This window comes from Aspergillus pseudotamarii (genome assembly GCF_009193445.1).
Source record: "Aspergillus pseudotamarii strain CBS 117625 unplaced genomic scaffold BDV38scaffold_1, whole genome shotgun sequence".
Lineage (NCBI taxonomy): Eukaryota > Fungi > Ascomycota > Eurotiomycetes > Eurotiales > Aspergillaceae > Aspergillus > Aspergillus pseudotamarii.
In genome coordinates this window covers 140,622-168,281 of record NW_022475015.1, presented here as the reverse complement: position 1 = coordinate 168,281, position 27,660 = coordinate 140,622, and the positions used below count along the sequence as shown (strand labels likewise).

At 52.3% G+C, this 27,660-nt stretch overlaps 2 protein-coding genes across 2 annotated transcripts; one reads left to right on the top strand and one right to left on the bottom strand.

Annotated features, from left to right (window-relative positions):
- Window positions 1–896: 896 nt before the first annotated feature.
- On the top strand, window positions 897–21,782 carry BDV38DRAFT_276648 (uncharacterized protein; the record flags this gene model as incomplete). The annotated part of the gene is made up of 5 exons (XM_032058263.1): window positions 897–1,415; window positions 1,478–2,558; window positions 2,615–4,833; window positions 4,900–12,720; window positions 12,780–21,782. 5 exons carry the CDS (start codon window positions 897–899, stop codon window positions 21,780–21,782), a joined length of 20,643 nt encoding a protein of 6,880 aa, XP_031919625.1.
- A 4,004-nt stretch (window positions 21,783–25,786) lies between these two features.
- On the bottom strand, window positions 25,787–27,545 carry BDV38DRAFT_231643 (RTA1 domain-containing protein). Its single transcript, XM_032052957.1, has 4 exons — window positions 27,413–27,545; window positions 26,817–27,195; window positions 26,506–26,749; window positions 25,787–26,429 (listed from the first exon to the last, which is right to left on the bottom strand). Exons 1-4 carry the CDS (start codon window positions 27,432–27,434, stop codon window positions 26,013–26,015), a joined length of 1,062 nt encoding a protein of 353 aa, XP_031919624.1. The 5' UTR covers window positions 27,435–27,545; the 3' UTR covers window positions 25,787–26,012.
- Between the last annotated feature and the right edge of the window lie 115 nt (window positions 27,546–27,660).

Below are 27,660 nucleotides of genomic sequence, written 5' to 3'. Positions count from 1 at the left end.
TGGAACCTTGTCATTGGATCGCCCTTCTTTTTTCTTATCTCGAGCTTATTCTACATAGCTCCTCCAGGGCGGAGGACGTGGTTTAGGATGACTTGCTAATTACCGGAACTTGACCTGCCAGAATCGGAGAGTTCCCACCTCATAGCATCGAGGCTTTTACGATTAATTCGGGCTAAGTCCTCTTCTTTATGTCATCGTGGTTCGTTCGTGTATCTATATACGGTCAATTTGTGCAGTCAGCCCGGACGGATCCACGCTACCGCGACGCTACTGCAAGATAAGATGCGTGTAAGAACACAAGCAGCCTCAGGCAACTCTGGCCCCCAGGCTGACCGCACGAATCCTTTTGGGGGCTATCACCCCCTGCGCCGCACCTTCAAGACTGGTTACAAGGCTGCGACATGTTACAGACTGCTCAGAAAACGTGGCTAACACGAGGTCGGCAGGGGGACCGTCAGCCCTAATGGGGAGAGCCCGCCCCCACGCACCAAGGCGGATGGCAGGGCACCTAGTCTGACATGCTCATGGAATCCACGACTGTAGCTCCATGTCGGATGAGAAGTATGTTGATTGGTGGACGCATTTGGAGTTCCTCAATAGCATGGTGCAGTCGCCGTCACCGTCGAGGATTAATATCTACTCAGATCTGCCCATCTTCTGGCCGATGTACTTACTGTATCTACTAAACGTGCCTGGTCTATACAAAAGCTCAGCTCTGATCTTCCGTGAAGCAATCAGACATTATCATTCTTTCTCTCCTTCCACTACGTCCGTCATTGTTTTGCCAACTTCTCCCTTACCTGTTGTCTCTTCCTCTACCCTTTTAATTGCCATCCCATCACCTTTCACTTACCTTCTAACCTTTTAAACTCGATCACCAAGGAACACTAATCACAATGGGTGACGCCGGAGACTACACCGCATTCCAGGCCATCACGGCCCAAATCCCTATGGGATCCAAGGGGAGTTCCTTCTTTTTCCCCACCCTTACTGACGGAGTTATCTTAGATAAAGAGCAGACCGACCAGGCGCAAATCCCCCTGGACCTGGGCACCGTCTCCCAGGGAAAGGCCCTGGCTGCATTCTGCGAACGACATGGACTGTCGGTCCTGAGCGTGCTGAATGTCGCCTGGGCCATGGTTCTCTCCGCATATGCCGACACCGAGACGGTCGGATTTCTCTTTGTTCGATTCGTCGCCGGTGTGCCCCATGTGGGCGTCTACCAGGCGGAGATCGACGGGGGCAAGTCCGTGCTGAAGACGCTCGTCGACGCGGAAGAGAACCTACAGGCCAGTGTTTCGTCATCCGCCCTGATGACACCGGCCGAATTCCAGGAGTTGTCCGCCCGAGCGGGTGGTCCAGCTTTCAACAGCGTTGTGATGCTGTATGATGAAGAATCCCCGGAGCGGGAACAGGTACGGACTCCTGGCGCGGTTATTTTGATCGATCGTGATAGTCACTGACAAGGAGCACCAAGCCGGGCAATTACCTTGCCATTCACGCCCGGTACCTACAGGATCGGTTTGTCGTCGACCTGCAATGTCCGACTTCCTTGATCCCTGCCTCGCAGGCAAAGCACTGCGCGGCGACTCTCAGCCACGTACTCGGTGAGATCATCAAAGCCCCCCGAACCCCCCTCTCCGAGGTAAGTTTGATGAGTCAGGATGGAATGCACCAAATCTGGGAATGGAATAAGCGGATGCCCGAGGTGGTCTCTCGCTGCCTGCATCACCTCATCGACGAGCGGGCCCGCAAAGAGCCCGAGGCACTTGCCATCCAAGGCCCAGATGGGTGCATGACATACGGCGAGCTGCAGTCGCTCACAGATCGCCTGGCCCACTATCTGGTAGATCGGGGCGTGGGCCCTGAAGTGGCCGTACCCCTGTTCTTCGAGAAGTCCAAATGGGCCATTGTCACCATGATCGCCGTCGTTAAAGCGGGCGGCGCCATTGTGAATCTGGACGCCAAACAGCCTCGGTCCCGTCTGATGGAAATCATGGAGCAGTTGCAGGCTCCATTGATCCTCACCTCCCAGCAATATGCACCGCTCTGGCAGGACAACTGCAATGTCTTCTCTGTTCACCAGGAAAGTGTCATGGCACTTCCGGCACAGAAAGCATCCCCAGCGGTCGCTGTCACACCCAAAAACATCCTGTACATTATTTTCACCTCCGGTAGTACCGGAACCCCTAAGGGCTGTGTGGTGGAACACGAGTCCTTCCTGACGGCTGCAATCCAGCACGTCACCGCGGGCGAGATCGACCCGACCAGCAGAATCCTACAGATGACACCGTACACGTTTGATGTTAGCATGCTCGAAATCTTCACCACTCTCACTACCGGTGCTTGTGTCTGCTTCCCCAGCGATGAGCTGGCACAGCATGGCATCGCTCATATCATCAACGCGCTGCGCATCACATGGACCTTCATGACTCCTTCGGTGGTGCGCTTGGTCGATCCTGCTGATGTGCCTACTCTGAAGACGCTGGCTCTTGGCGGTGAAGCGTTGAGCCAGGTCGATGTCACGACCTGGGCGGGCAAGTTGCATCTAATCAATGGTAGGTCCCATGCTTTGCTACCTTGGGTCGAATCAATTGCTAACCAATGTCACTAGGATATGGCCCCAGTGAATGTTCCGTCGCGGCCACGATCAACCCCCACCTCACGCCGGACGCTGACCCGGCAAACATCGGGCGCGGCTATGGCGCGGTGTGCTGGGTCGTTCACCCGGATGACCACAACCGTCTTGTCCCGATCGGGGCAGTGGGTGAGCTGCTCATCCAAGGTCCGATTGTGGCAAGAGGCTACCTCAACGAGCCCGCGAAGACCGAGGCGGTATTCCTGGACGAGGCGCCTGTTTTCCTGCAAAACATGACCTCCAAGCCAGCCCCGTTCCGACTGTACAAGACCGGCGACCTCGTCAGAAACAACAGCGATGGCACGATCAGCTTTATTGGACGGAAGGACCGCCAGGTGAAACTTCGAGGCCAGCGTTTGGAGTTGGGCGAGATCGAGCAACGTCTCTCCGTGGACTCCATGGTGCGCCATGCTCGCGTCGTGCTTCCCAAGGCAGGGCCTTGCAAGGGAAACCTGGTGGCCGTCCTCTCGCTCCATGCCTTCCCCTATGAGGGGTCACGAGACGCCGACGTACATGAGCTACTGATCGACCAAAGAAAGCAAGCACGCGGATTCATCCCTGAGATTTCCACCCGTCTCGCCGCCCAGGTTCCTGGTTATATGGTACCCACCTTCTGGGTGGTGGTGGCCGCCCTTCCATTTACGACATCCGGGAAGGTCAATGGTGTTGCCTTGAATCAATGGGTTCGTGATATGGACGAAGATACTTACAACGAAGTTGCCGGTATCATGGAAGAAGAAGAGGAAGCCAACGAGACCGTGCAATTATCCGACACGGAGCTTCTTCTGCAAGAAATATGGGCGGAGGAGCTGGGCCTTCCACTGCCGAAGCTGAAGCATAACCGGTCCTTCATTGCTTTGGGTGGTGATTCTATTACGGCCATGAAAGTGGTGGCGCGGTGCCGCCGGGAGCAGTTGAAGGTCTCGGTGCTAGATGTGGTTCGGGCCAAGAGCCTGATTGATTTGGCTTCTAAGACCGTCCGCTCATCCCAGGTGTCTGTGGAGGAGGGTACCGTTATGGCCCCGACTTCCACACCCGCCGAGCGAACTGCCGCCGTCGATGACGCGCTTCTATCTAAAGCTGGACTCTCCAGCAAGGACGACGTGGAAGATATCTATGGCTGTTCGCCTGTCCAGGATGGAATTCTTCTGAGCCAGGTCAAATTCCCCGGCACGTATGAAATTCGACGTGTCCTTAAGGTACTCTCCATTATGGATGCGACTACCACGATTTTGGGTCTTCAGCGTGCCTGGCAGGGCGTTGTTGATCGCCACCAATCTCTTAGAAGTATCTTCGTCGACGCCGGCGGTATCTTCCAGCAGATCGTACTCAAGAACGTCACTGCCAGCGTTCATTGCTGCGAGTACATGTGCTCGGATGACGAAGTGGAAGTAACTAATTTCCTGAAGTCTCTGCCCTCGCCAACCTACAACCCCTCAGAACCCCAGCACCATCTCACCATCTGTCGTACCCGCGGCGACAACGTCTACATGATGGTGGAGCTCAGCCATGCGATCGTGGATGGTGGGTCTACTGAGGTAGTCTTGCAGGAGATGTCACTGGCGTTTGATGGCAAATCATTCACAGAGCCTGCCTCATTGTACAGTGACTACATCCACTACATCTCCTTGCCGGAACATTCTCAAGGCGAGTCCATGAGCCACTGGACCAGCTACCTTGCAGGAGTCCAGCCAACCATTGTCCCCATGTATCCTCGTGACGGAAGCTCCAAGCAGATCCAGTCGGTGAAAGTTCCCTTCGCCGGAATGCGAGATCTGGTGAAGTTTTCCGTAGCCCATGGAGTCACTATTGCTAATGTGATACAAACCGCATGGGCTTTGGTTCTCCGCGCGTACACGGGATCTGACGATGTCTGCTTTGGCTATGTGGCCTCTGGCCGTGATGTACCTGTGAAAGGCATAGAAAACGCTGTGGGAGCCTTCATTAACATGCTGGTTTGTCGGGTGCGGTTGGATCAGCATCAGGCTGCTCTGGACGCGGTCGACACCATGCAGAACGACTATTTTACCGCTTTGGCCCACCAGCATTGTTCCCTGGCACAAATTCAGCATGGTCTGGAACTGTCCGGAATGCCTTTGTTCAACAGCATCATCTCTCTCCAGAAAGGTGTTCCGGACCAGCAATTTGGGGATGCGCTTTCTTTCCGGGCAGTTGAAGAAGATGACCCGACAGATGTGAGTGAACGCTGCAGCCTACTCCGAACCCCAGAGCAAGGCACTAACAGATATTTCTCTTGATAGTTCGACCTCGCCGTTGCTATTGACATAACTACTGATGATGTCGAGATTTCTATCGGCTACTGGTCCTCTTTGCTGACACAGGGCGATGCCATGAATCTTGCCAATACATTTAGCGCCGCGATCTACGGAATTGTAGCCCAGGCCGGAACCAAGCCCACCGATATTGACCTATTTAATGAACAGGACCGAGCCCAGATCTTTGAGTGGAATAAGGTTGAGCCAATTGCGGAGTCGGGTTGTGTGCATGAATACTTCTACGATCAAGTCAAGAAGCAACCCGATGCGCAGGCAGTTTGCGCTTGGGATGGCGAGTACACCTATTCCCAACTCGACCTGCTGTCTGAAAAGCTAGCCCATCACTTAGCGAAGCTGGGGGCTGGACCGGAGGTGCTGATTCCCCATTGCTTCGAGAAGTCCAAATTGGCAACGGTGACTATGGTGGCGATTATGAAGTCTGGGGGTGCTGGTGTTGGTCTGAGCTCTGCGCATCCACTATCCCGCATTCAAGATATTCTAGATGGATGTCAGGCTCGTGTTGCAGTTGTTTCAGCGCAGCACGCTAAACTGCTTGAAGGCCTCGTGGAACATATTGTTGTCGTGGACGAAAGCTTCCTCGACGAACTCCCTGCTCCCACCGACAACTGCACACTCCCTCAGGCGCAACCATCTAACCCAGCCTTCGTGTCGTTCACGTCCGGTAGTACAGGAAAGCCTAAGGGTATCGTCCTCGAGCATCGCTCCCTCATCACTAGCATTCAGGCTCACGGGTCCGAATGGGGTGTCGGTCCTGGCTCCCGTGTCCTGCAGTTTTCTGCCTACGCGTTCGATGCCAGTGTCTCTGACACGTTCACTACGCTGACCCGTGGTGGTACGGTCTGTATCCCATGTGAGAAAGACCGCGTCGACGATTTGGCCGGCGCAATCAACAACCTCGGGGTCAATTGGGCTTTCCTGACACCCCGGGTTCTCGGCCTGCTCTCCCCAGAAACCGTTCCTACGCTGAAGACAGTCGTTCTGGGAGGTGAAGCGATCTCACGCGAAGATATTTCTCCATGGACCGATGCTCTGGAGCTGCGCATTGTCTACGGACCTACGGAGTGTACCATATACAGCATGGGAACGGACCCCCTCACCGCGGACAGCGACCCTGCCGGACTAGGACATGCCGTTGGAACCCGCCTCTGGGTGACAGATCCCGAGAATACTAACAAGCTCCTCCCTGTTGGCTGCATTGGTGAACTGGTCATTGAGGGCCCTCTTGTCACTCGGGGGTACCTGAATGAACCCGAAAAGACAAAGGCAGCTTTCTTCGAAGATCCCGCCTGGCTGCCTAAGTCCGAGAATGGACAACCACGCCGGTTCTACAAAACCAGTGATCTGGTCCGCTACTATCCGGATGGCCAGCTTCGTTTCATTGGCCGGAAGGATACCCAGATCAAGGTCCGAGGCCAGCGTGTTGAGCTGGGCGAGATAGAGCATGCCGTCCTGGAGAATCTGCCGGGTGCCGCGCATGTCACCGTGGACTCGGTCGTTTTGCCTCCTCAAACATTGGTAGCTTTCCTCAAGATGGAGAACGCACTCCCAGCGGAAAATCAACTCTTTGTCCCACTATCACCCGAGTTCACGGCGGAACTGCGGGCCCTTGAGAAGGTCCTGTCAGAGACATTGCCGGTGTACATGCTTCCCAGCCTGTTCATTCCGATCTCTCACATCCCAATGACCATTTCGGGCAAGGTTGATCGGATCGCACTCCGCCGCGCTGTTCCCGGCCTTTCCCATGAGCAGATGGAGATGTACGCCTTAGCCAACCAGGACAAGGCCGCCCCCCAGACCAAGGAAGAGGAGCAGCTGCAGACTTTGTGGGCGGCTATTTTAGGAAAAGATCCTAGCCTTGTGGGCCGCAACGATAACTTTTTCCGACTTGGGGGAGACTCAATTGGTGCCATGAAACTGGTTGTCGCAACACGGGAAGCAAACCTCCTGCTTACTGTCGCTGACATATTCCGGTATCCAGAATTGTCTCAGATGGCCCAACGCGTCGAATTAGCAAAGGCTGACGCACAAGAGAATGTTTATGAACCATTCTCGATGTTAAAGAATGTCACCAATACTGACGAGCTGCTGGATGAAGCTGCAGGCCATTGCTCTATTGCACGCAGCGACATCCAGGATGTATATCCTTGTACCCCTCTCCAGGAGGGTGTGTTCTCAATGTCAAATACCCATACTGGTGCCTATGTCGCGCAGTCTGCATTCCGGTTGCCAGCTGGCTTTGATATCCAGAGATTCAAAGACGCGTGGCAAACATTGACTGATGCCCACTCCATCCTACGCACCCGGATTGTCACTATCGGCTCTACATCATATCAGGTTGTGTTGACGGAAGACGCTGCTAAACTCAAATGGCAGCAAGACTCTTCCTTGGAGAATTATCTCCAGCGCGACCATGCCATTTCCGTGACCAGCGGTTCCCCATTAACTCGCTATGCGATCGTTGAAGATAGCGAGTCTCCTATCTTCGTTTGGACTGCTCACCACGCCATGTATGACGGATGGACTGTTCCACTCTTGTTTGAACAGCTGGAACAGGCCTATACAGGAGGTGTCGCGCCCTCCACAGCGCCGTCATACGCCCAATTCGTTGAGTACATTCAAGAGACCGACCCCGAGGCATCACAGGAATTCTGGCGCTCGATGGCTCCGCAAGAGCCACCCTCCTCCTTCCCTCGGTTGCCATATGCGACCTACCAACCCAGAGCGAAGAAAACCTGCCACCGTGATGTTGACGTAGCCTTGGAGCCTGGATCTAGCCTGACCATGGCTATCCTCTTGCGAGCAGCCTGGGCTATTGTTATGGCACGGTACACTGACTCCGAGGACATTCTTTACGGATTGACCCTTTCGGGACGTGACGCTCTCGTCCCCCACATCGAGAGCATTGTTGGTCCCACCATCACAACCGTTCCAATGAATGTCCACCTGGACTCCGAAGCCTCCCTTCAAAGCTTCCTTGAGAGCCAACACGAGCAGAATGTCGAGATGATGAATTTCCAGCATGTTGGACTGCGAAACATCCGCCAGATCAGCCCTCAGGTGTTGGCAGCAACTGACTTCACCAACCTCTTCGTCGTCCAGCCTAAGGCAGACGGGAGACGGGCGTTTGCTGAGCTCGAAACCGTGCCTACAGATATGACGGAATTCGATCCTTATGCTTTGGTCGTTGAATGTAACCTCGGGGATGGCAGCGTTCACTTGGAAGCCCGCGTTGATGATGACGTTCTGTCTGTGGATCTGACGGAAAAGCTTCTGGGTCATTTTGAGCATGTCTTGCGACAGATCATTCGCCCATCGGCCGATGTCAAGCTAGGGGATATCGACCTCTTCAGCAAAGAGGATGAGCAGCAGATCTGGGAGTGGAATGCTGCGGCACCGACCGCGGTTAATGAGTGTGTCCATGAGAAAATCTCCCAACAAGCCGCTCTCAACCCCGAAAATATGGCCATTGAGGCGTGGGACGGAAATCTGACTTACCATGAGCTCGATGAGTTGTCCTCAAGATTGGCTTATCATCTGTCTACCGAATACTCCGTCAAGCCCGAGACCTTGCTACCCCTGTGCTTCGACAAGTCCGTCTGGACAGTGGTGACCATGGTCGCCGTTGTTAAGGCAGGAGGAGCCTGCGTCATGTTGAACCCTGACCACCCAGTAACCCGTCTTCAGGCCCTAATTGAAGACACGGGCTCTCACCTTGTCCTTACCTCGCCACAGCACCAGGGCCTCTTCGGGTCCGTCTCGGCTTCTGTTGTTCCCATCACCAAGACCCTAATTCAAGAGCTGGCACCCGTCTCGATATCCCAGCTCGGGTCGCTTCAGGTCCGGCCTACCAATCCAGTTTTCATGATTTTCACGTCTGGTAGTACTGGAAAACCAAAAGGAATCATCGTTCAGCACAATTCTGTTTGCACCGTGGCTACCCAGCACGGTGAAGGCCTAGGCTTTGGTGGACCAGGTTCGCGGGTGCTGCAGTTTGCTTCGTACACATTCGATGTTAGCATGGGCGAAACATTCTTCACACTGATGAAGGGAGGCACTCTCTGCATTCCCACTGAGCACGACCGAATCAACAATCTTGCCGGGGTGATCAACTCCATGCAAATCACATGGACGTTCATGACCCCGACAGTCGCTGCCCTGTTGGACCCCAAAGAGGTTCCCCATCTGAAGACACTCGTTCTAGGTGGTGAAGCCGTATCGCAAAGCCTGGTCGATCGTTGGGCAAGCCAAGTAAACATGATAGACTCTTACGGACCAGCAGAATGTACCATTTGGGCTTCTCATGCAAACCCGAGTGCTACTGTCTCGCCTGCAAACATCGGCAGTGGGACCGCCTGCCGGTACTGGGTCGTGGAGACTTCTGACTATAACCGCCTTGCCCCTGTCGGTTGTGTGGGTGAGCTGCTCATTGAAGGGCCGAATGTTGCTCGAGGCTATCTGAACGAGCCGGAAAAGACGAGAGATGCATTCGTTGAGAGCCCCGCATGGATGCACGGAAAGGAGACCCCTCAGTACAAATTCTATCGCACTGGTGATCTTGTTCGTTACAACCCCGATGGAACCCTGAACATTGCCGGCCGCAAAGACAGCCAGGTCAAGTTCCACGGCCAGCGTATCGAGTTGGGTGAGATTGAGTTCCACCTCCGTGCTCAAAAAGCGGTCGAGGCCGGAATGGTCACTCTTCCCAAGACCGGCCCTTGCAAAGGCAAGCTCGTTGCGGTGGTGGCGCTTTCAGACCTTCAACCATTGGCCCTTGAAGGTGATTGTGTTGAGCTCGTTTCCGATGATGCGAAGTCCACTGCCCAGCCACTTATCTTAGAGATTGAGGAGGAACTTTCGAGCGTACTGCCTAGCTACATGGTGCCATCTGTCTGGATTGTCTTGGACTCCATCCCCTTGACTGCATCACGGAAGATAAACCGCGTACCCATCACACGTTGGGTCACCGGTATAACCGAAGACACCTACCGCAGGATTGTGAATATCTCTTCCGCCAGTGTCAATCTGCCAACAACCGCCTTAGAGAAGCAGCTGGCACAGGTGTGGAGTCAGGTTCTGAATATCCCTGAGAAGTCTATTGGCTTGAACCGATCATTCATGAGCTTGGGCGGAGATTCAATCACTGCTATGCAGGTTGTCTCTCGCTGCAGAGCCACTGGAATCAAACTTACCGTTCAAGATATTCTGCTTCCGAAGTCGTTGGCGGCAGTGGTCAGCCGTGCAAGCTCAATCGGCGACCGCGCTGTCACTAGACAAGAAAAGTACGATGTACCTTTCAGCCTATCGCCCATCCAGAACGTGTATTTCAATGATGTTGTGCGCCAGGCGAGCCAGCATCATTACAACCAGAGCGTTTTGTTGCGCTTGACCCGCCCATTCTCGACGGCCGCAGTTTCATCTGCCATCGAACAAATTGTGGCCAGGAACTCCATGTTGCGTGCGAAGTTTATCAGAAGCGACGACGGGGAGTGGTCACAGATGGTGCAAAGCCAATCCAATGGCTCCTTCAAGATTGGTTTCCATTCTGCAGCCAACCGCCAGGAGATGCTCGACGTGATTAATTCCTCTCAACGCAACATCGACATCGAGAAGGGGCCGATCTTTGTTGTGGATCACTTTAATCTTTGTGACGAGGAGAAATCACAACTCCTCTCTCTCATCGCGCACCATCTGGTCGTTGATGCTGTCTCATGGCATGTCATTGTTGCTCAGCTGGAAGCCTCCCTGTTGTCGCAGAGTAGCAGCCCTCATGATCCGATGCCATTCCACAACTGGGCACAAGAGCAATGCCACTTCGGAGAGCAATTGGTTCCAAAGTCGGTATTGCCAAACGACATCCCCCCCGCCAACCTCCTATACTGGGGGATGCAAGAATTACCGACATGGAAGAATGTCGAGGAAGCTCGCTTCACCATTGATGACAACACCACCTCACTCCTTCTTGGAGCGGCAAACACAGCGCTGCGAACCGAACCCATCGACATCCTCCTGGCGGCCATCCAGCAATCTTTCAACCAGACCTTCACAGACCGTGCAGTGCCTGCGATCTTCAGCGAAGGCCATGGCAGAGAACCATGGGATACCTCTATCGACCTATCGGAAACGGTCGGATGGTTTACCACCTTCTATCCAGTTCACAGGCGTATGAGGAAGGATGAAAGTATCAAGGATAGCATCAAGCGAACAAAAGATGTTCGTCGTTCCTTCACCGATAATGGATTCTCATACTTTAGCTGCCGCCATTACAGTGCCGAAGGCCGCAAGGCTTTCAATGATCACAGAGCCATGGAGATTTGCTTCAACTATCTCGGACAAGCACAACAACTGGAGCGAAGTGATGCCCTGTTGAAAGAAGAGCCTCTTCGAGCGGACGAGGAGATTCAGAACATTGGTGAGGGTATGGGTCGTTTGGCGGTCTTTGATATCTCTGCCGCTATTTCTTTCGGTCAGCTGGGCGTCTCGTTCTTCTTCAATCGCGATATGGGTCGTCAGGAACAGATCCGTGATTGGGTTAACCGATGCGAGAAGGTCATTCAATCTGCCGTTCAAGATCTAGTGGCCAGCTCGATGGAACATACTCTCAGTGACTTCCCTCTCATGAGGATCAGTTACCCTGCCTTGTCGAATTTCACAAACACTGTCCTGCCGGCGCTGGGAATTTCTCCTGACAACGTGGAAGATTTGTACCCATGCTCGCCAATCCAGGAGGGCATCTTACTTAGTCAGACCCGACAGCCCGGCACGTATGAGGTTCGCCAGCTTTTTGAAGTTGTACCTAGATCGGATGTTGGTGCTGTGAACCTCCCGCGCCTGCTAAAAGCATGGCAACAAACTGTGGACCGTCATTCCATCCTGCGAACGGTCTTCATCGGTTCATTGTCTGGAGATGGAGTCTATGACCAGCTTGTACTGCGATCATACCAAGCAACGGTTCACCACCTCACTTTCTCTGGAGTGGACGTTGTCTCGCTTTTCCAAGGCCAGCAATCCCCGGATTACACCAAGCCCCTTCCTGGTCATCGCCTGACCATTTGCGAAGGCCCCGAATCGATCTACTGCCAAATCGAACTGAGCCACACCCTGGTCGATGGCACATCACTGGCACTCCTAGTCCGTGATTTTGTCTCCGCGTATGAAAATACGCTGCCCGCTGGACCAGGCCCCCTCTACAGCGAATACATTCGCTACCTAGACAGCCTGTCTAAACCTGCATCCCTCAAGTACTGGACCGACCGTTTGGCTGGGGCTCAGCCTTGCCATTTCCCCAACATGCGCATCGGCAACGGAGACAGCGCGTCTGAGACTAAGATTTTCAAAGATATGCTCATTCATATTGATGAAGATGGAAAACTACAAAAGTTCTGCGAGTCACAAAGTATTACTATGAGTAACCTTGTCCAGGCTGCTTGGGGAATGGTCCTCCGGGCCTACACATCGAAGGAAGATGTCATGTTTGGTTACATGGCTTCGGGCCGTGACATTCCCCTTGATGGGATTTACGATGCAGTGGGCCCGTTCATCAACCTACTTGTCTGCAGACTGCACCTCGTCGATGACTTGTCGGTCTACAAGTTGCTGAAGGATATTCAACTGAGTTACGTGAACAACCTCCCTCATCAACAGACATCACTCGCGGCGATCCAGCATGGGCTGGGCAACAAGGATGTCGCCTTATTCAATACAGTTCTGTCATTGCAAAGGCAGCCCAGCCGAGGCCCAGCTCCTCAGGTTGATTTCCATATCGTGGACCAAGCCGATCCAACTGAGGTATTTTTATGAATCCCAGAGCTGAAACTCATCTCAAATCTTACTAACTTGCATGATAGTATGACATCAGTCTGTGTATCACCACCCACGATGTGCCTGGCGTCGAGATCCACATGACATATCTCACGGCCATTCTCAGCGAGTCCCAAGCAGACGAACTGATGCAAGCTTTCACCAATGTACTCGCGACTCTTGCTGATACCCCTGAAATGAGTTTGTCGAACGTGGATGTCATCTCACATTCGCACGGCGAAGAACTTCAGAGATTGAAGGATGTCAGCCGGACCTTGAACGGTCGTACATTCGACCTGGCGTCTATTCAAAACCGACTTACGATGGCCTTGCCAGACACAGAGGAGGCTGTTGTTGAGGTGGTAAGCTTGGATCAGCTGGGTGGACGCCAATTCATGGCCGTCTTCCACGCCGAGGCCAATAACACTGAGGCAGTGGTGTCTCTGATGCCTGTCACCGACGGACATTGGGCTAAATTTACAGAACTGAAAGAAACACTCGGACGCGATCTGCCAGAGGAGTTGATTCCAACGCTTTATCTTCCTGTCAATGGTCTCCCATTGGAACGGGCGGCCCTGCAGAAGCTTGTTGACGGCCTGAATGAACAGCAACTGAAGCAGTATCAGCTCGTGACAGTCGAGGAGTGTACAGCATTGACCGCAAATGAGAAGATCATGCTTGCTCTCTGGGTTGAGGTTCTTGAGCTCTCGGATAGCAGCACAGTTAACCCCTCTGCCAGCTTCTTCCGCCTCGGTGGTGACTCTATTGGAGCTATGAGACTTGTGGCCGCCGCTCGGAACCAGGGTTTGGCTCTCACCATCAATTCAGTCTTCCAGAAGCCTACCTTGTCTGCAATGGCCAAGGAACTTAGCCTGCTTGATCAAAGTGAGGAGCACCAGCTAGAGCCTTTCTCCCTGCTACCACCGCAGCTTGATTCGGAGCAGCTCGCTACTGAGGCTGCCTCGCTGTGTGGTACTTCACGCACTTCCATCGAAGATATTTACCCTTGCACACCCCTCCAGGAAGGTCTCATGGTTTTGAACCGCCAGAACGCAGCGTCGTACACTGCTCAGTCAATCTTTACCCTTCCAGACACATTGGATCTATCGCGATTCAAGGAAGCCTGGGAAAAGGTCGCGGAGCGAAGCACCATCTTGCGTACTCGCATGGTTAACGCGTCTGATGGCTTGTTCCAAGTTGTCCTGAGACAGACCATGACCTGGGAGTCTGCTGATGATTTGGATGCATACCTGAAGAATGATTCCTCAAACCCAATAGATTATGGCCAGCCAATGGCACGCTATGCAATCGTATCTGCCCCAACGCAGAAATACTTTGTCTGGACTGCCCACCACTCAATCTATGATGGAATGACTATCCCTATCATTACCAAGCAGGTCTCTGCTGAATACAACAACGAAATGGCTCTGCCAGAGGTTCCATACAACCGGTTTATTCAATACATCAGGGAAATCACCACTGAATCTGCCACTGAGTTCTGGACTTCTCAGTTCGCCGAGCCCTCTGTGACATATCCTATCCTGCAGGATCGCACCTACCAACCATACCCGAACCAGGTCATGACTGGCTCAGTGCATTTGTCAAGGGAGCCGTCTGACATTACCTTCACCACCATTTTGAAAGCAGCTTGGGCCTTTGTTCTTGCTGGCCTAACGGAAACCGAGAAGGTGACTTTCGGACTCACGGTCTCTGGTCGCAATGCGTCTCTCCCAGGTATCAACCAGGTTGTTGGTCCGACCATTGCGACAGTTCCTGTGAGCATCGCGGTAGATGGTGGCCAACCTCCATTTGACTTCCTCCAAAATATCCAACAGAACTTTCTGGACATGGTGCCCTTTGAGCATACCGGCCTTCAGAACATTCGTCTTATGAGTGAACAGGCCAAAGAAGCCGTTGAATTCCAGAATCTTCTCGTCATTCAACCAAAGGCAGCACCTGTTGAGGCCTCTGATTTCTTGGGACTCACTCGTGTGCCAACCGGCCACCGCGATGACCAAGACCCCTATGCGCTGATCATAGAGTGCAACCTTCTCGACGATGGCGTGGACATCAAAGCTCAGTTTGACGATAATGTCATTTCTGGTGAGGTAACTAAGCGGATAATCAGTCGCTATAGCCGTGCCATTGAGCGTCTCAGCTCAATTCAAGAAGCAGGTGGCGACGATAATATCAGCACGCTCCAGGAGATTGGAACTATCAGTGAGGAAGATCTACAGCAGATTCTTGAATGGAACAAGGATCGCCCGGAAACCATCCAATCCTGTGTTCACTACCAATTCGAGGAACAGGTTCGCAGGCAACCTGACGCCCCCGCCATCTCCTCGTATGATGTCGAGCTTACCTACAGTCAACTTAACCTGTTGGCTGAGAAGTTGGCTCACGAGCTTATTTCGCGTGGAGTCAAACAAGAGATGATTATCCCTCTCTGTTTCAACAAATGCTCATGGACCATTATCGCAATGTTGGCGGTTATGAAGGCTGGCGGTGTTTGCTGCATGTTCAACCCCGAGCATCCTAGGGACCGAATCCAGCTTTTGCTTGACGACCTCGATGCTTCCCTGGTCGTGTGTGACCAGGCATCATCGGAAATGCTCTCTTCATTACTCCCTCCATCGGGAGTGCTCCCAATTGGCGCCGACTATCTGGACAGCCTCCCCTCCCCCAACGAGCCTGTTGGTGCCATTGCCCAGCCTTCCAATGCCGTCTTTATTGTATACACTTCTGGCAGTACCGGAAAACCAAAGGGAAGTATTTTGGAACATCGCTCGCTTGTAACCGGTCTGATTGCGCATCTCAGCGAAATGTCAGTCGGTCCCGGTACCCGCGCCTTCCAGTTTGCCTCCTACACCTTCGATGTCTCCTTTGACGAAATTATTGGGTCGTTGATGCTCGGAGGGTGTGTGTGTGTTCCCTCAGAGTATGAGAGGATGAATGCCCTTACGGATGCCATGGCCAAGTACCGTGTTACCTGGACGGAACTTACCACTACTGTTGCCAGTCTCTTGGTACCTAGTCGTATTCCCACCCTCAATACTCTGGTTCTCAGTGGCGAACCACTCACTAAAGAGGTTGTCAATTTATGGTCTGATCATGTTCAGATAATCAACAGCTACGGACCTAGTGAATGCTGTGTCTGCACCACCTGCAATTCCCAGACCAGTACCACCAAGGACCCTACTAACATTGGCCGAGGGTTGGGATGCACTCTGTGGGTCGTAGACCCAGATAATATTGATCGGCTGTTGCCTATTGGCTCCACTGGAGAGCTCCTCATTGAGGGCCCAATCGTTGCCAGAGGATATCTGAACGAGCCCGAGAAGACGGCAGCCGCCTTTATCAACCCCCCCAAATGGTGGATTCCTCACGACAAAGGCAACGGTCGCATGTACCGCTCGGGTGATCTGGTCAGGTACAACCGCGATGGCAGCTTCAAATTCATCGGCCGCAAAGACACCCAGGTGAAGCTTCACGGGCAGCGCATTGAGATGGGCGAAATCGAACATCGTATTCGAACTGTATACGACAACAACTCATACCAAGTGGCGGTTGAAGTTTTGACACCGAAGTCTCGTGGCAGTCTTAAGATCCTCACTGCGTTTATCTGTGTGCCTGAGGCTGCATCTGGGGACGTCGACTCGCTCCTTGTTCCCCTCTCTGGCCCTCTTCGACGAAGCTTCCAGGCCTTGCAAGCCCGCCTGCGGGAGGTTCTACCCAAGCACATGGTGCCACAACTCTTTATCCCCGTCTCACACATGCCCTTATCGCCCTCCCGCAAGCTGGATCGAAAGGTATTGAGGACGGTTGGCAACGGTCTCTCGCCGGAGACACTAGCCTCCTATGCCCTTTCCCAGGCGGAGAAAAAAGCTCCCTCAACAGAAACAGAGAAGGCTCTCGCACAGCTCTGGGCTCGTGTCCTCGGCACCGACAGCATCGGTGTAGACGACCACTTCTTCCACCTCGGCGGAGACTCCATTGCTGCGATGAAGCTTGTCGCCGCCGGCAGCAAGGCAGGGCTTTCCATGAGTGTCGCTGACGTGACTAATTATCCTAAATTGAACAAGATGGCGGAGAATCTCGACCGCTCCTCCTCCAGAAAGGAAATGAACGATGCGCCACCGGAACCTTTCAGTCTTTTGCCCAGCGACCAAGTCAAAGATATTCTGACCCAAGCGACCACTCAATGTGCGGTGGATGCCAGTGTAATCGAGGATATCTACCCTTGCAACCCTTCACAGGAAGCACTAATGGCGCTCACCGCTAAGGATGAGACGGCTTATGTGTCGCGCCAGGTCTTCCGTCTTCCTGTTGATATCGACCTAGAGAAATACCAACAAGCCTGGGAGTCTTTGGCTCAGCTCCAGCCGATCATGCGTACTCGGATCATCTACACAGCTGATTCCAAGTCCTTCCAGGTTGTTATCTCTGAGCCGCTTGTTTGGCGATGGGAGGACTCCGTGGAAGAGTACGTCAGGGCCGATAAGCTCTCGCCTATGGTCCATGGCCAACCCTTGATGCGCAACGCTGTCGTTCCTGGTGACCGGAACGACCCACGCCCGTTCCTGATTCATACTTCTCATCATGCTACCTACGACGGCTGGAGCCAGGGATCCATGTTCGAGCAAGTCGGAATCATCTACCGGGAAGGCTTGTCCGCTCTTCCGCCGGTCGTTCCATACAGTAAATTTATCCAGCATCTCACTACCAGCGACCGTGAGGCTGCCGAGGACTTCTGGCGCTCCCAGATTGAGGGAAATCTCCCTGCTCAATTCCCGAACTCCTCCCACGCTGCTAAATCTCTCCGACCCAACCAGACGCGGTCCCTGCATATTCGCCTTCCGCAAAGGGACAACCTTACTTTCACTACACCCACCGTCTTGAAATCGGCCTGGTCTCTTCTCCTCAGCCGTTACACTACGTCTGATGATGTCGTCTTCGGCCATGTTCTCTCCGGCCGTAGTACTTCACTTCATGGTGCTGCGGACATAATGGGACCGATGATCGCAACGGTACCCATCCGAGTCCGCTTAGATGGAGCCCAGACAATTGAGGAGCTCATGGGCGGCATTCAACAGCAGGCTCTCGATATGACACCCTTCGAACAGTTCGGCTTACAGAATATCCGCCGAATTCAGCCCAATGGCTCGGCCATTGCCGATTTCGGTCATCTATTTGTTATCCAACCTATCCTGGAGGATTCAGAGAACGATCTGGACCTGGAACTAGTCTCATCGGTGCAGTTTGAGTTCGACACTTACCCACTAATTGTGGAGTGCCACCTTGGTGACTCAGAACTCGATGTTCGTGTCAGATACGACGATATGCTTATTCCTGAACAACAAATGGGATGGTTACTGCAGCATTATGAGAACCTGATCCTCCAGCTCTTCCGCCTGCCTCAGAACACTCTCATGATGGATATCAGTATGGCTGGCCAAGCTGACGTGGACCAGCTTCTTGACTGGATGGGCGCCCCTATTGAACCCGTTAATGCTCGTGTGCATGAGCTATTCAGTGTCCAGTCACGGTTCCACCCGCAGCGCCAAGCAGTAGATGCCTGGGATGGCAGTCTGACCTATCAAGAACTGGATCATCTATCGTCTCGATTCAGCGATGTATTAGTGAAGTTTGGGGTGACGGCAGGGTGCACTGTAGGCTGGTGCTTTGATAAATCCAAGTGGGCCATTGTCTCACAGCTCGCTGTCCTGAAGGCTGGCGGAGCATGCGTGAATCTGAATCCAGAGGACTCTGTCTCCCGTCTGTCGGAAATTGTCCATGACACTGGCATTGACCATGTCATTGCGGCACCACAATATGCTGACCTGGCTGCCGCTATCGGATCCAGCCATGTTGTCATCGCCGATGCAACCGCGGCTTCTGAGCTCGCAGCTAGCAGTGCTGACCTGCCCCGAGCTCGAGCAGCCGTTGATCCCTCGTCGCCCGCATACCTTGCCTTTACCTCTGATAGTACTGCTAAGCCTAAGGTCATGGCGATTGAACACAGGGCCATCTGCACCAGTATTCGAAACCATGGTCCCGCAGTGAAGATTACATCCAAATCCCGCGTTTTGCAATCCGCCGCCTACACATCCGATGTCAGCTACGCGGAGATCTTCACAACCCTTCTCAGTGGTGGCACAGTGTGTGTTGTCTCTGAACATGATCAGACTAAGGACCTGGCTTCCGCTATTAACCGGGTAGGCGCGAACTGGGCCTGTCTGACCCCGACCGTTGCCAACAGCCTACACCCGACTGACGTTCCCAAGCTGAAGACGTTAGTTCTGAGTGGAGAGTGCCCAACTCAGGGTAGCCTTAAGGTCTGGGCGGGCCAGGTTGATACCCTTCTCAACGCTTATGGCTCATGTGAAGCATCAGTCTGGTGCTCCGTATCACAATTCACCCACCCTAAGGACTCATTTGCCAACATCGGATTCCCGGTTGGTTGTCGGCTGTGGGTTACTGAGCCAGAAGATGTCAACAAGCTCGCACCTTTGGGCTGCTTGGGTGAACTGGTCATTGAAGGACCCATCCTGTCGGAGGGTTACTTGGGCCATCCTCAAGCTAATGAGGCGGCATTCATCGGTCGTCCCGACTGGATGCAACACACATATCCTGCTGATGGCTTTACTCGTGTCTACCGGACCGGCGACATGGTCAAGTTCAATGTCAATGGTAGCATTGAGTACCTGGGACGCAAAGACACTCAACTGAAGATGTACGGCCAGCGTATCGACCCCCGTGCGATCGAGCACACAATCAAGTCTCACATTCCTTCTACATACGATGTCATGGTGGACACTACATTGGTCTCATCTCGCAACAGGAATATGCTGGTTGCATACCTCTACGATGAGTCCATACAGTCTCCAGATGTCGAAATCGACAGCCTGACTGATACCATGACTACCAACCTGCAGCAGGAGCTCACCACAGTCCAGTCTGCACTTCAAACCTCCGTTCCCCACTACTTGTTGCCCATCCTCTTCATTCCCCTCAAGACCATGCCCACCGACTCCTTTGGCAAAGCGGACCGGAATATGCTTAGTCGCATGGTCGATTCTCTCTCCGACGTTCAACTGCAGACCTACTCGCTGGCTACCGCTGGTAAGAGGCCCCCCAAGACGGAGTTGGAACTCAAACTGGCCAGTCTCTGGGCGGAAGTGCTTATGATCGATCGTGAGTCGATCGGGGCTGACGACAGCTTCTTCGCTCTGGGCGGTGATTCTATCGTCGCCATGAAACTGGTCAGCCTCGCTCGTGCGTCCAAGGTCTTCCTGAGTGTTGCTGATATCTTCAACCATCCTTCTCTTGTTGACATCGCCGCTCTGGCTACAGCCAATGCACCTGCCACCCCTGGGGATGGTACTCCTGTCTTGTCTCCGAGCAAAGGATCATCAACCTGTGATTCCAGCCTCCTGGACACAATTGCTGCGAAGGTTGGAGTCGAAGAGGGCCACATTGAAGAGATTTGCCCCACTACCAGCATGCAGGAAATCGCACTGATCGGTGCTATGACGCGTCCTCGATGGATGCTCAACTACTTCTACTTCGAGAGCTCCGACCCAGTGGATGTGGACCGTCTCCGACAAGGCTGCTTCGAGCTGGTACGGCAGTTCAGTATTCTTCGTACCGTTTTCACGGAACATGATTCCCGATTCTGGCAGGTCGTCCTCCGGCAACTTGATCCGGTCTTCCTGGTTATTCCCACCGATGACCTCGAAGAAACTACGAAGAGAGTGTACGAGGAAGGAAAGGCCGGCAATCTTCAAATCGAGAAGCCCTTTGTTCAATTTGTTCTGGCGCAGCAGCGACGCGGCCACGCACATCGCCTCATCATGCGCATTTCACACGCACAATACGATGGTGTCTCACTTCCTACCATTTGGGAGGCCTTGCAGAACGCTTATGCCGGCCAACCTCTATCCCCCAGCCCGTCGTTCTCGACCTTCACCTCGTTTTGTCCCACATCTGATGACTCTGCCGCCATTGAGCACTGGAAGTCCCTCCTAGCGGGATCGACGATGACAAACTTTGTGGAACGCCACAAGCCGGGCCTTCGAGACGTCTCTGATGAGGTTATCACCGTCCGACGCCGGGTACCGAATACGAAACTCACGAGCGAGGGCATCACCTTTGCGACCGTCGCAAAGTCCGCCTGGGCCCTAGTCCTGGCTCGCATGGCAGCTCGGCCGGACGTTGTATTCGGCCACACCATCTCGGGCCGCAACTTGGCAATAGACAACATCGACCAGATTGTCGGTCCGTGTCTTAATGTGGTCCCCGTCCGCGCTCAGTTCCAGGACCACTGGACTGTAATGGACCTTCTTCGCACTATCCAGAACCAGCAGGTGGCCAACATGCCATTTGAGTCGCTCGGATTCCGCGCAATCGTCGAGCAATGCACTGATTGGCCGCGGTGGATGCGCTTCAGCAGTGTCATCCAGCACCAAAATATTGAGCCGGACCGGGCCATGATGATGGGTGATGGCTCCTATGAGCCGGGCTTCATCGGCTCGGAACTAGACCTTATGGATGTATCGATCCTGTCAACCCCTGCAGGTGATCACGTTGACATCGACCTCATAACAGCGACATCAGTCATGTCCGCAATCCAGGCGGAGGACTTGCTTGACCAACTCTGCTTGACAATCCGCTCCTTCTCGTCAAGCCCCTCCACTACCTTCTTGCCATCGTTGGAGGAACTTCAAGCCGGTCGGCCTTTGATTCCCATGGTTAGGGAATCCTCCGTACCAGATGTCGTTATTGCCCCGCCGCCTGCGGACTATTCAGAGCCCAAGGTAGCTGCTTTACGAGAGGCCGTGCACCAAGCGTGGACAGATACTCTGCCATCGACAAATAAGTCAGTCGTGTCTCCAACAGAATGTTATTTTGCAGTGGGCGGTGAACTTATGGGTTTGTCACAAGTGCTGCTGCGATTGCAAGAGCACGCACCTCAGCTTCGCCTGGAGGACCTCCTTCATCATTCCTCGATGGAACAGATGGTGAATCTCCTACACACTCACGCTCTTTGAACGATGTAATGGTTGCTTTCCTTGTCTTCCTGTTGCACTAAAAGCTTTTATCTCTCTGTCTGATTTTGTCTCTTCTTTTGTAATTATCTCATTTGTCTCTATGTTTGTGTTCTGTTTCGTGTACTTTTCTCTATCTACTTTGTGATTCCCATGACCTTCTGGAAAGGCTAGACAATAGATTTCTTTTCATTTCAACTCGTGCAATGCTCCATTAACGTAGTGCCATTTCTCTCCATGTACATGTAATGAGCTGGTTTTAGTAGGCTATTCGATTGTTACCGGTGTATCTGGTGCTAAGATGTAGTATACTAATCACCTGACATGGCCGTTGTTATCTAGTGTTTATTCAAAATTGTAAATTTATTCATTTATTTTTATATTCCTAAGGATACTTTTGTTTTTTTTTTTTAGCAAAATTCACTTTTAATTTCAATAGGGCTACGCTACCTTACTGTGGGTTTCATACCACCAGTCTACTAATTCCACCGAGTAACGATGCCTTACTTCCAAGAAGAGTAAACGTGGTTGGGGTCTAAGGTTGGTCCATTGCTTAGAATGTATTGTTTGCTAGGTAGACGGAGTTCTAAAAAATATATTTAAGACATGAAACGTTCACTACAATCTAAATATATCACGAGAGAAAAGTAGGGGTCTAATCTAAAGTTTACTACTCCGTACATACTAGATCTTAAATCTATATTTACTGATCCTCGTAGAGTAAGAAAAATGACTGGTGTGCAATGGTATATAAAATTGCTCGTTTCTCTCTACTTCACCGTATATTTGCGGGATTTATTATCCGGCCCGTGCTATTTCTGAACTAATTAATAGTTCTCTACCGGGGTCGTGCCTCTTTACAGTTCCCACCGCGAGAGGAGAAGGACGAGGCGAATCGAGCAGGGACTGCTTTTAGTGAGAGGCCCGTGCCCAGTGGAACCCTAAGATCAGGTATCGTTCCCGTTTCTGCCTTGTTTCTGCCAGATTTCTGCCTTGCGAAGCGGGAAGAACTTTGGTGATCAGTCAATCATGGGAGGCGGAGTTGGTACGTTGGGGGTGCCTATCAGATCGGGTTTAGCGAGTACCGAGTGAGATCCATGCTGACAGTAAGAAGGGATGATCTCGTGTAGGTGTACTTTTCCTAATCCGCTGGGTGGGTTGTCGTCGTGCTTAATTTTAATCCAAGTATAAACCTACGTCTTGCGACAGCCAGCTTCTAGTCCGGTCGTGTTGGAATGATGGCCTTCTGAGTCAGGCAGCTGGGAAAAACGAGGGTGATATCATGCAATCCTAATCTCGGAAGATCCACCAGACAAGAATGCCAAGCCACCAACTATAGTGCTTCTGTTAAGAGGGGCTTGGTATGGATCCCGATCCTTAGCTCGGTACCTGAACCCTTAGTGCTGACTCTTCGGGAATTTCTCCTTGAGTGACTCTATTTTTGGGTGTGTTCAACAAGGAAACAGGACTGGTCGGGCACTCTGGCTGCTACGTGGACCATAAGGTCTCCTTGCTCGATTGGCTCGTAGGGATGCGGAGGTATGCATCTAGGTACTGGGCATTGCTACTGTTAACCCAGAAGAGTAAGTTCCTTGTTTCATATCCAAACTACGGTCAAGCCCCAGAGCCCGAGTCACCTTGACACGGCCAGTAGCCATCGCACATCCCCCTCCCACCGTGTCACAAGGCCTTTTCTTGCGACGCCTTGACAGGTTATTCTCTTACTCTAATTTCTCGGGTTTATATCTGAAACAAACGGACCGACAATTTCGTGCGTCATGGTTCGCTGTGCCGTATTTTGACACTGTTTGACTATGGCATCGTTCCATACTTGGGATTCCATGACTGCTGACTTCTCTAACTCTATACCGTTCTTTTTTTAGAGCTCCTACACTAGTTCCGATCTTCAGTGGCGTTCGTTCTTTACAATTCCATAGTGCTTTTATGTACCCCATGTTCTTGTTTGTGATAGAGTCCGGGGTTTTGTTTGGTCTCTTATTACAGACAGGCATTTCGCTGTGTCAACCAACATACATACTTCTCGTATATGATCAACCTCAGTCTCTGATTCTATCTACCTGAAGAGAGGCAAAAGTTCAAGAAAAAATAAAAGTGCAAATCTAAATGTCCTCGGATGATCTCATCGAATAATATTACCAACACAACTCCACCGTAAGCCAACGGCCCCTTCCTAAACGAGGCAGTTCAGACTCACAGGATTTGGGAATTCAACTGCGACTCAGCCAAATATTGTCCCATTGGTGTCCTTCGACTTAGTTCGTCTCTGCCATACTTTGGTACATCGGTTCATTTAGTGAAAGTAGGAAATGATCTTCCTTATTATGGACCTCCCCATGTGGCGACCATGTGGCCGGTGCCCTAAATTGACTTTCCTCAGTAATTTCTTTCGTAAGATGAACATACGCTAGGATACTAATCCACCGAGTCCGAGCAATGTTGGGGGCAGAGATCTGTACTGCATGTAATGAAGATGACGGCGTGATGTCTTTTCCGTACATATATGTAGAGGGCCCAGGGGCGGGCGATGGCCCCCGGTGATGAGAACGGATCGCTCATCTCCTACTGTATCGCGATGAGAATGTCAGTTGACCCTAACTGCGCGATGATCACGTACGTATACGATTTTCACACACCTTTTCTCTCTCTTCCTTTGCTGATCAGCTGTGGTGGGTGATAGTTCCGTGCAGGTCGTCGGCGAGAACTGGGCGAATATCGATGATCGGGTGGAGCGGCGAAGGGCTCAAAATCGGATTGCCCAGAGGGGATATCGTAAGAGTAAGTTACTGGACGAAGAAGGGGATGTCTTGATTCCGTTAACCATGCCATGTAGGATTGAAGAAGGAAAAGCTGGAAAGTGCCAAAGAGGCAGCCGCCAACGCCCCTAAGGAAGAGGAAAAGCAGCAGCAGCAGAAGCAACAGCAACCGCAGCAACAAGCCTTACCTCCATTCCAGACCCCGGTGAAAGTTCAAACTCCTCCGGACTTTCAGCTCTTTTCTCCTCCTCTGGACGGGCTGTCCTTCTCCGAGTCGTGGACTCCGCCGTCCCTCGATGGTTCCCAGCGACCGACGATGGCCGGCCGGGGGCCTTCTTACAACCCCATCGAGGAAGCCTACGCGCTGGCAAACACCAGCAATGGCCATCTCTCAAATTCCCACGCCTCTGCCGTCCCCGTCTCGGCTGCAGGCACGGTTAAAGCCTCCCAGCCAATTCACGCCCCCACTCCTAGTATAACACCGAATCCCAGCCCTCCAACGGTTGTTGAATCCGTCCCATCACATTCCACACCCACGGGAGAGTCTTCACTCGCCAACACCGCCCTTCACCGGGCGGCACTGTATGGGCACGAGTCTGTTCTCGGAGTGTTGATCAGTGCAGGCGCGGATGCTTCGATCGCCGATAGCGCCGGGTTGACACCTTTACATCTCGCGGCGATGGAGGGACACGCCCGCTTGGTGACGCTACTGTTGGATTCGCCGACCGGCAGTGGCGTCAATATTAATGTGACGACGCGGGAGGGTGAAACGGCGCTTCACCTGGCTGTGAAGCATCACCGGCCAGAGGTGGTGCAAGTGTTGCTCTGTCCGACGCGTCGCCACGCTCTTCAGGTGGACGCGCAGGACTGGCTGGGCCGGACAGCCTTGCATCTTGCCTGTGAGGGAAATCGGCGTGACCTGGTTGAAATGCTGGTGCAAGCCGGGGCCCAGTTGGAGATCCGCGATCTCGAGGGGCAGACGCCCTTGCATACTGCATGTCTCGGCAAGAACATGTAATCTCTCTCTCTCTCTTCTTCTCTAGTGATATCCCCTTGATTGATTAGTTTGGCTTATGTCGTTCTTTTTTTCTTCTATTTTTACTTTTTACCCTTCTTTTTTTACTTTTTTTTTTCTTTCTTTGCTCTTTCTCTCTCTCTCTTTTCTTTTTTACCTTTATATCCTATGCACTGGCGCCGGAGGCAAGTGTTTCTGAGGAATTTTATCTGGAGTTGTTCTTGATCTTTATAGAAGCATCACATTCGTTATCCATGGTGTATATATGTAACCCAGATATATGTTGATATCCATCAACTAGTGCACAACATAATAGAGATTTGAAGTTCTAAAGACAAAGGAAAGGAACAATAAATAAAAATAAAAAGGAAAATACTTCAAAAAACAGCCAGGTCCAGCCTTTTTCCCCATACCACGCAGCCTCATTCCAATCCTAACCCATCTTCAACGAACATATCCATACTCACGACCACCATAACCTCCTCGTCCCGACTCCACCTCGTTCAAGGGCCAACGTCCACCGCCGTAGCCAGCCTCATGCTCCTCACCACTGGGGCGCGTAAGTGTGTATTCCGAGTCGTTGACAGCGGTATACTTCTGACTAAAACCCACTCGTTTCTCCTGCTTCTTCGCCTCTTTCGCCTCCCGCTTCATCTGCTTCTTCTCCGAGCGCGACAGCTTGGGGAACTCGCTATCGGGACCCGGCATCATCCGGCCCGGGTGCAAGACATTCCAGAGCATCATGCCGATGAAGATGGGGACACATTCAAGGATGTAAAACGGGGCCTCCTTGGTGCTCAACACGGTCTTACCCGCCTGGTTCGGGTTGGCAAACTCGATAAGACGGTAGACGATACGAGTCTACGTCATCGCTTTTGTCAGCATCATGGTGATGAAGGGGTCAGGGCAAAAAAAGAAAAAAAAAAGGGGCACGTACCGTCAAGCATAGCAATGTCACATACATGCCATACACCATCAGTTTCCATCCATTTCCGCGCTCGATATTACGGTATCCCGACAGCATGCGCTTATGGAACACGATCAACAGAGCACAGAAACAGAGGATGAAGAACTCCTGGATGGCGATACCGGCCGTGTAAATGTTCATGCCGGTTCGATTCAACTTCTCGCCGAAGCCGTCGGAGTCCAGAATACCACCGGTACCTTGGATAATAAAGGCGCTAGACCATGGTCAGTGTCCTCCGGAATCGACAGGATGTCGCGGAGAAACGTGGAAAGGGCGCTCACGTTATATCGAGCCAGATGAATATCTTGGCCATGCTCTCGGCTTTGATGCCCTTGATCTTCTTGTTTGGGGCGTAATAGTAGACCATCCGGCCGAAAATCATGTACACGAATGCGTTAATCCACAGCGGGGCGAGCAAGACGAGCAATTGTGCAGCAGCGAGGGTAGACGACTTGGTTTGGTCCAGCGTCGAGTAGGCGCGCATGATCAAACCCAGACATTCCCAACCACTGCCGACGATAATCACCCAGCAGAATTTCTTACGGTAGAGAATGGCCAGCGCAAAGTGGCCCACGAATGTCACTCCAAAGAGGACGGAGAAGATGATGGCGGCGGGGGGACTGGCACAGTAGGGATACTGCGCATTCTCATTGGTGAGATCTGTATTAATTCGTCAGTTCTGCGTTGCTCATGAGATTGGGAAAAAATTAATTCTAATAATGCTGGAAAAATAGCAATTGTAGGGAGGGAAGGAATATTGTAGTGTCAATAGAGATGTGGGATCGGGGAATTAAAGAACGTGGGAAGGCGGGGAATTGGGATTAAACGCGGAAAATAAAACAGATAAATGGCACTAGAGAAATTAGAGGGAACATACCGCACTTCGGTGTTAAACCCATGATGCTAATTGACAACCAGTGTCTGGCAGCAAAGGGTTTCCAGTGTAATCAAACTGAGAAGAATGTGTAAGGAAGGGAAAGAGAGAGAGAGAAGAGGGGGAGGAGAGAAGAAGTTGATGAGATGCAAAGAAAGAAAACGAGCGATTACATGCTGCCATTCTTAAACTAGGGCGCTCACCCATGATCGACAGAATGACGGTGCCTAAACCAATTAGCCCATCATATT

Bases quoted from the DNA above. Each gene is read 5' to 3' on its own strand.
- BDV38DRAFT_231643 (XM_032052957.1), bottom strand. From the start codon at position 27,434: ATGGGTTTAACACCGAAGTGCG. The intron at 26,750-26,816 runs GTGAGCGCCCTT...ACCATGGTCTAG, and splicing joins TTCATCTGGCTCGATATAAC to CGCCTTTATTATCCAAGGTA. The intron at 26,430-26,505 runs GTACGTGCCCCT...GCGATGACGTAG, and splicing joins TGACATTGCTATGCTTGACG to ACTCGTATCGTCTACCGTCT.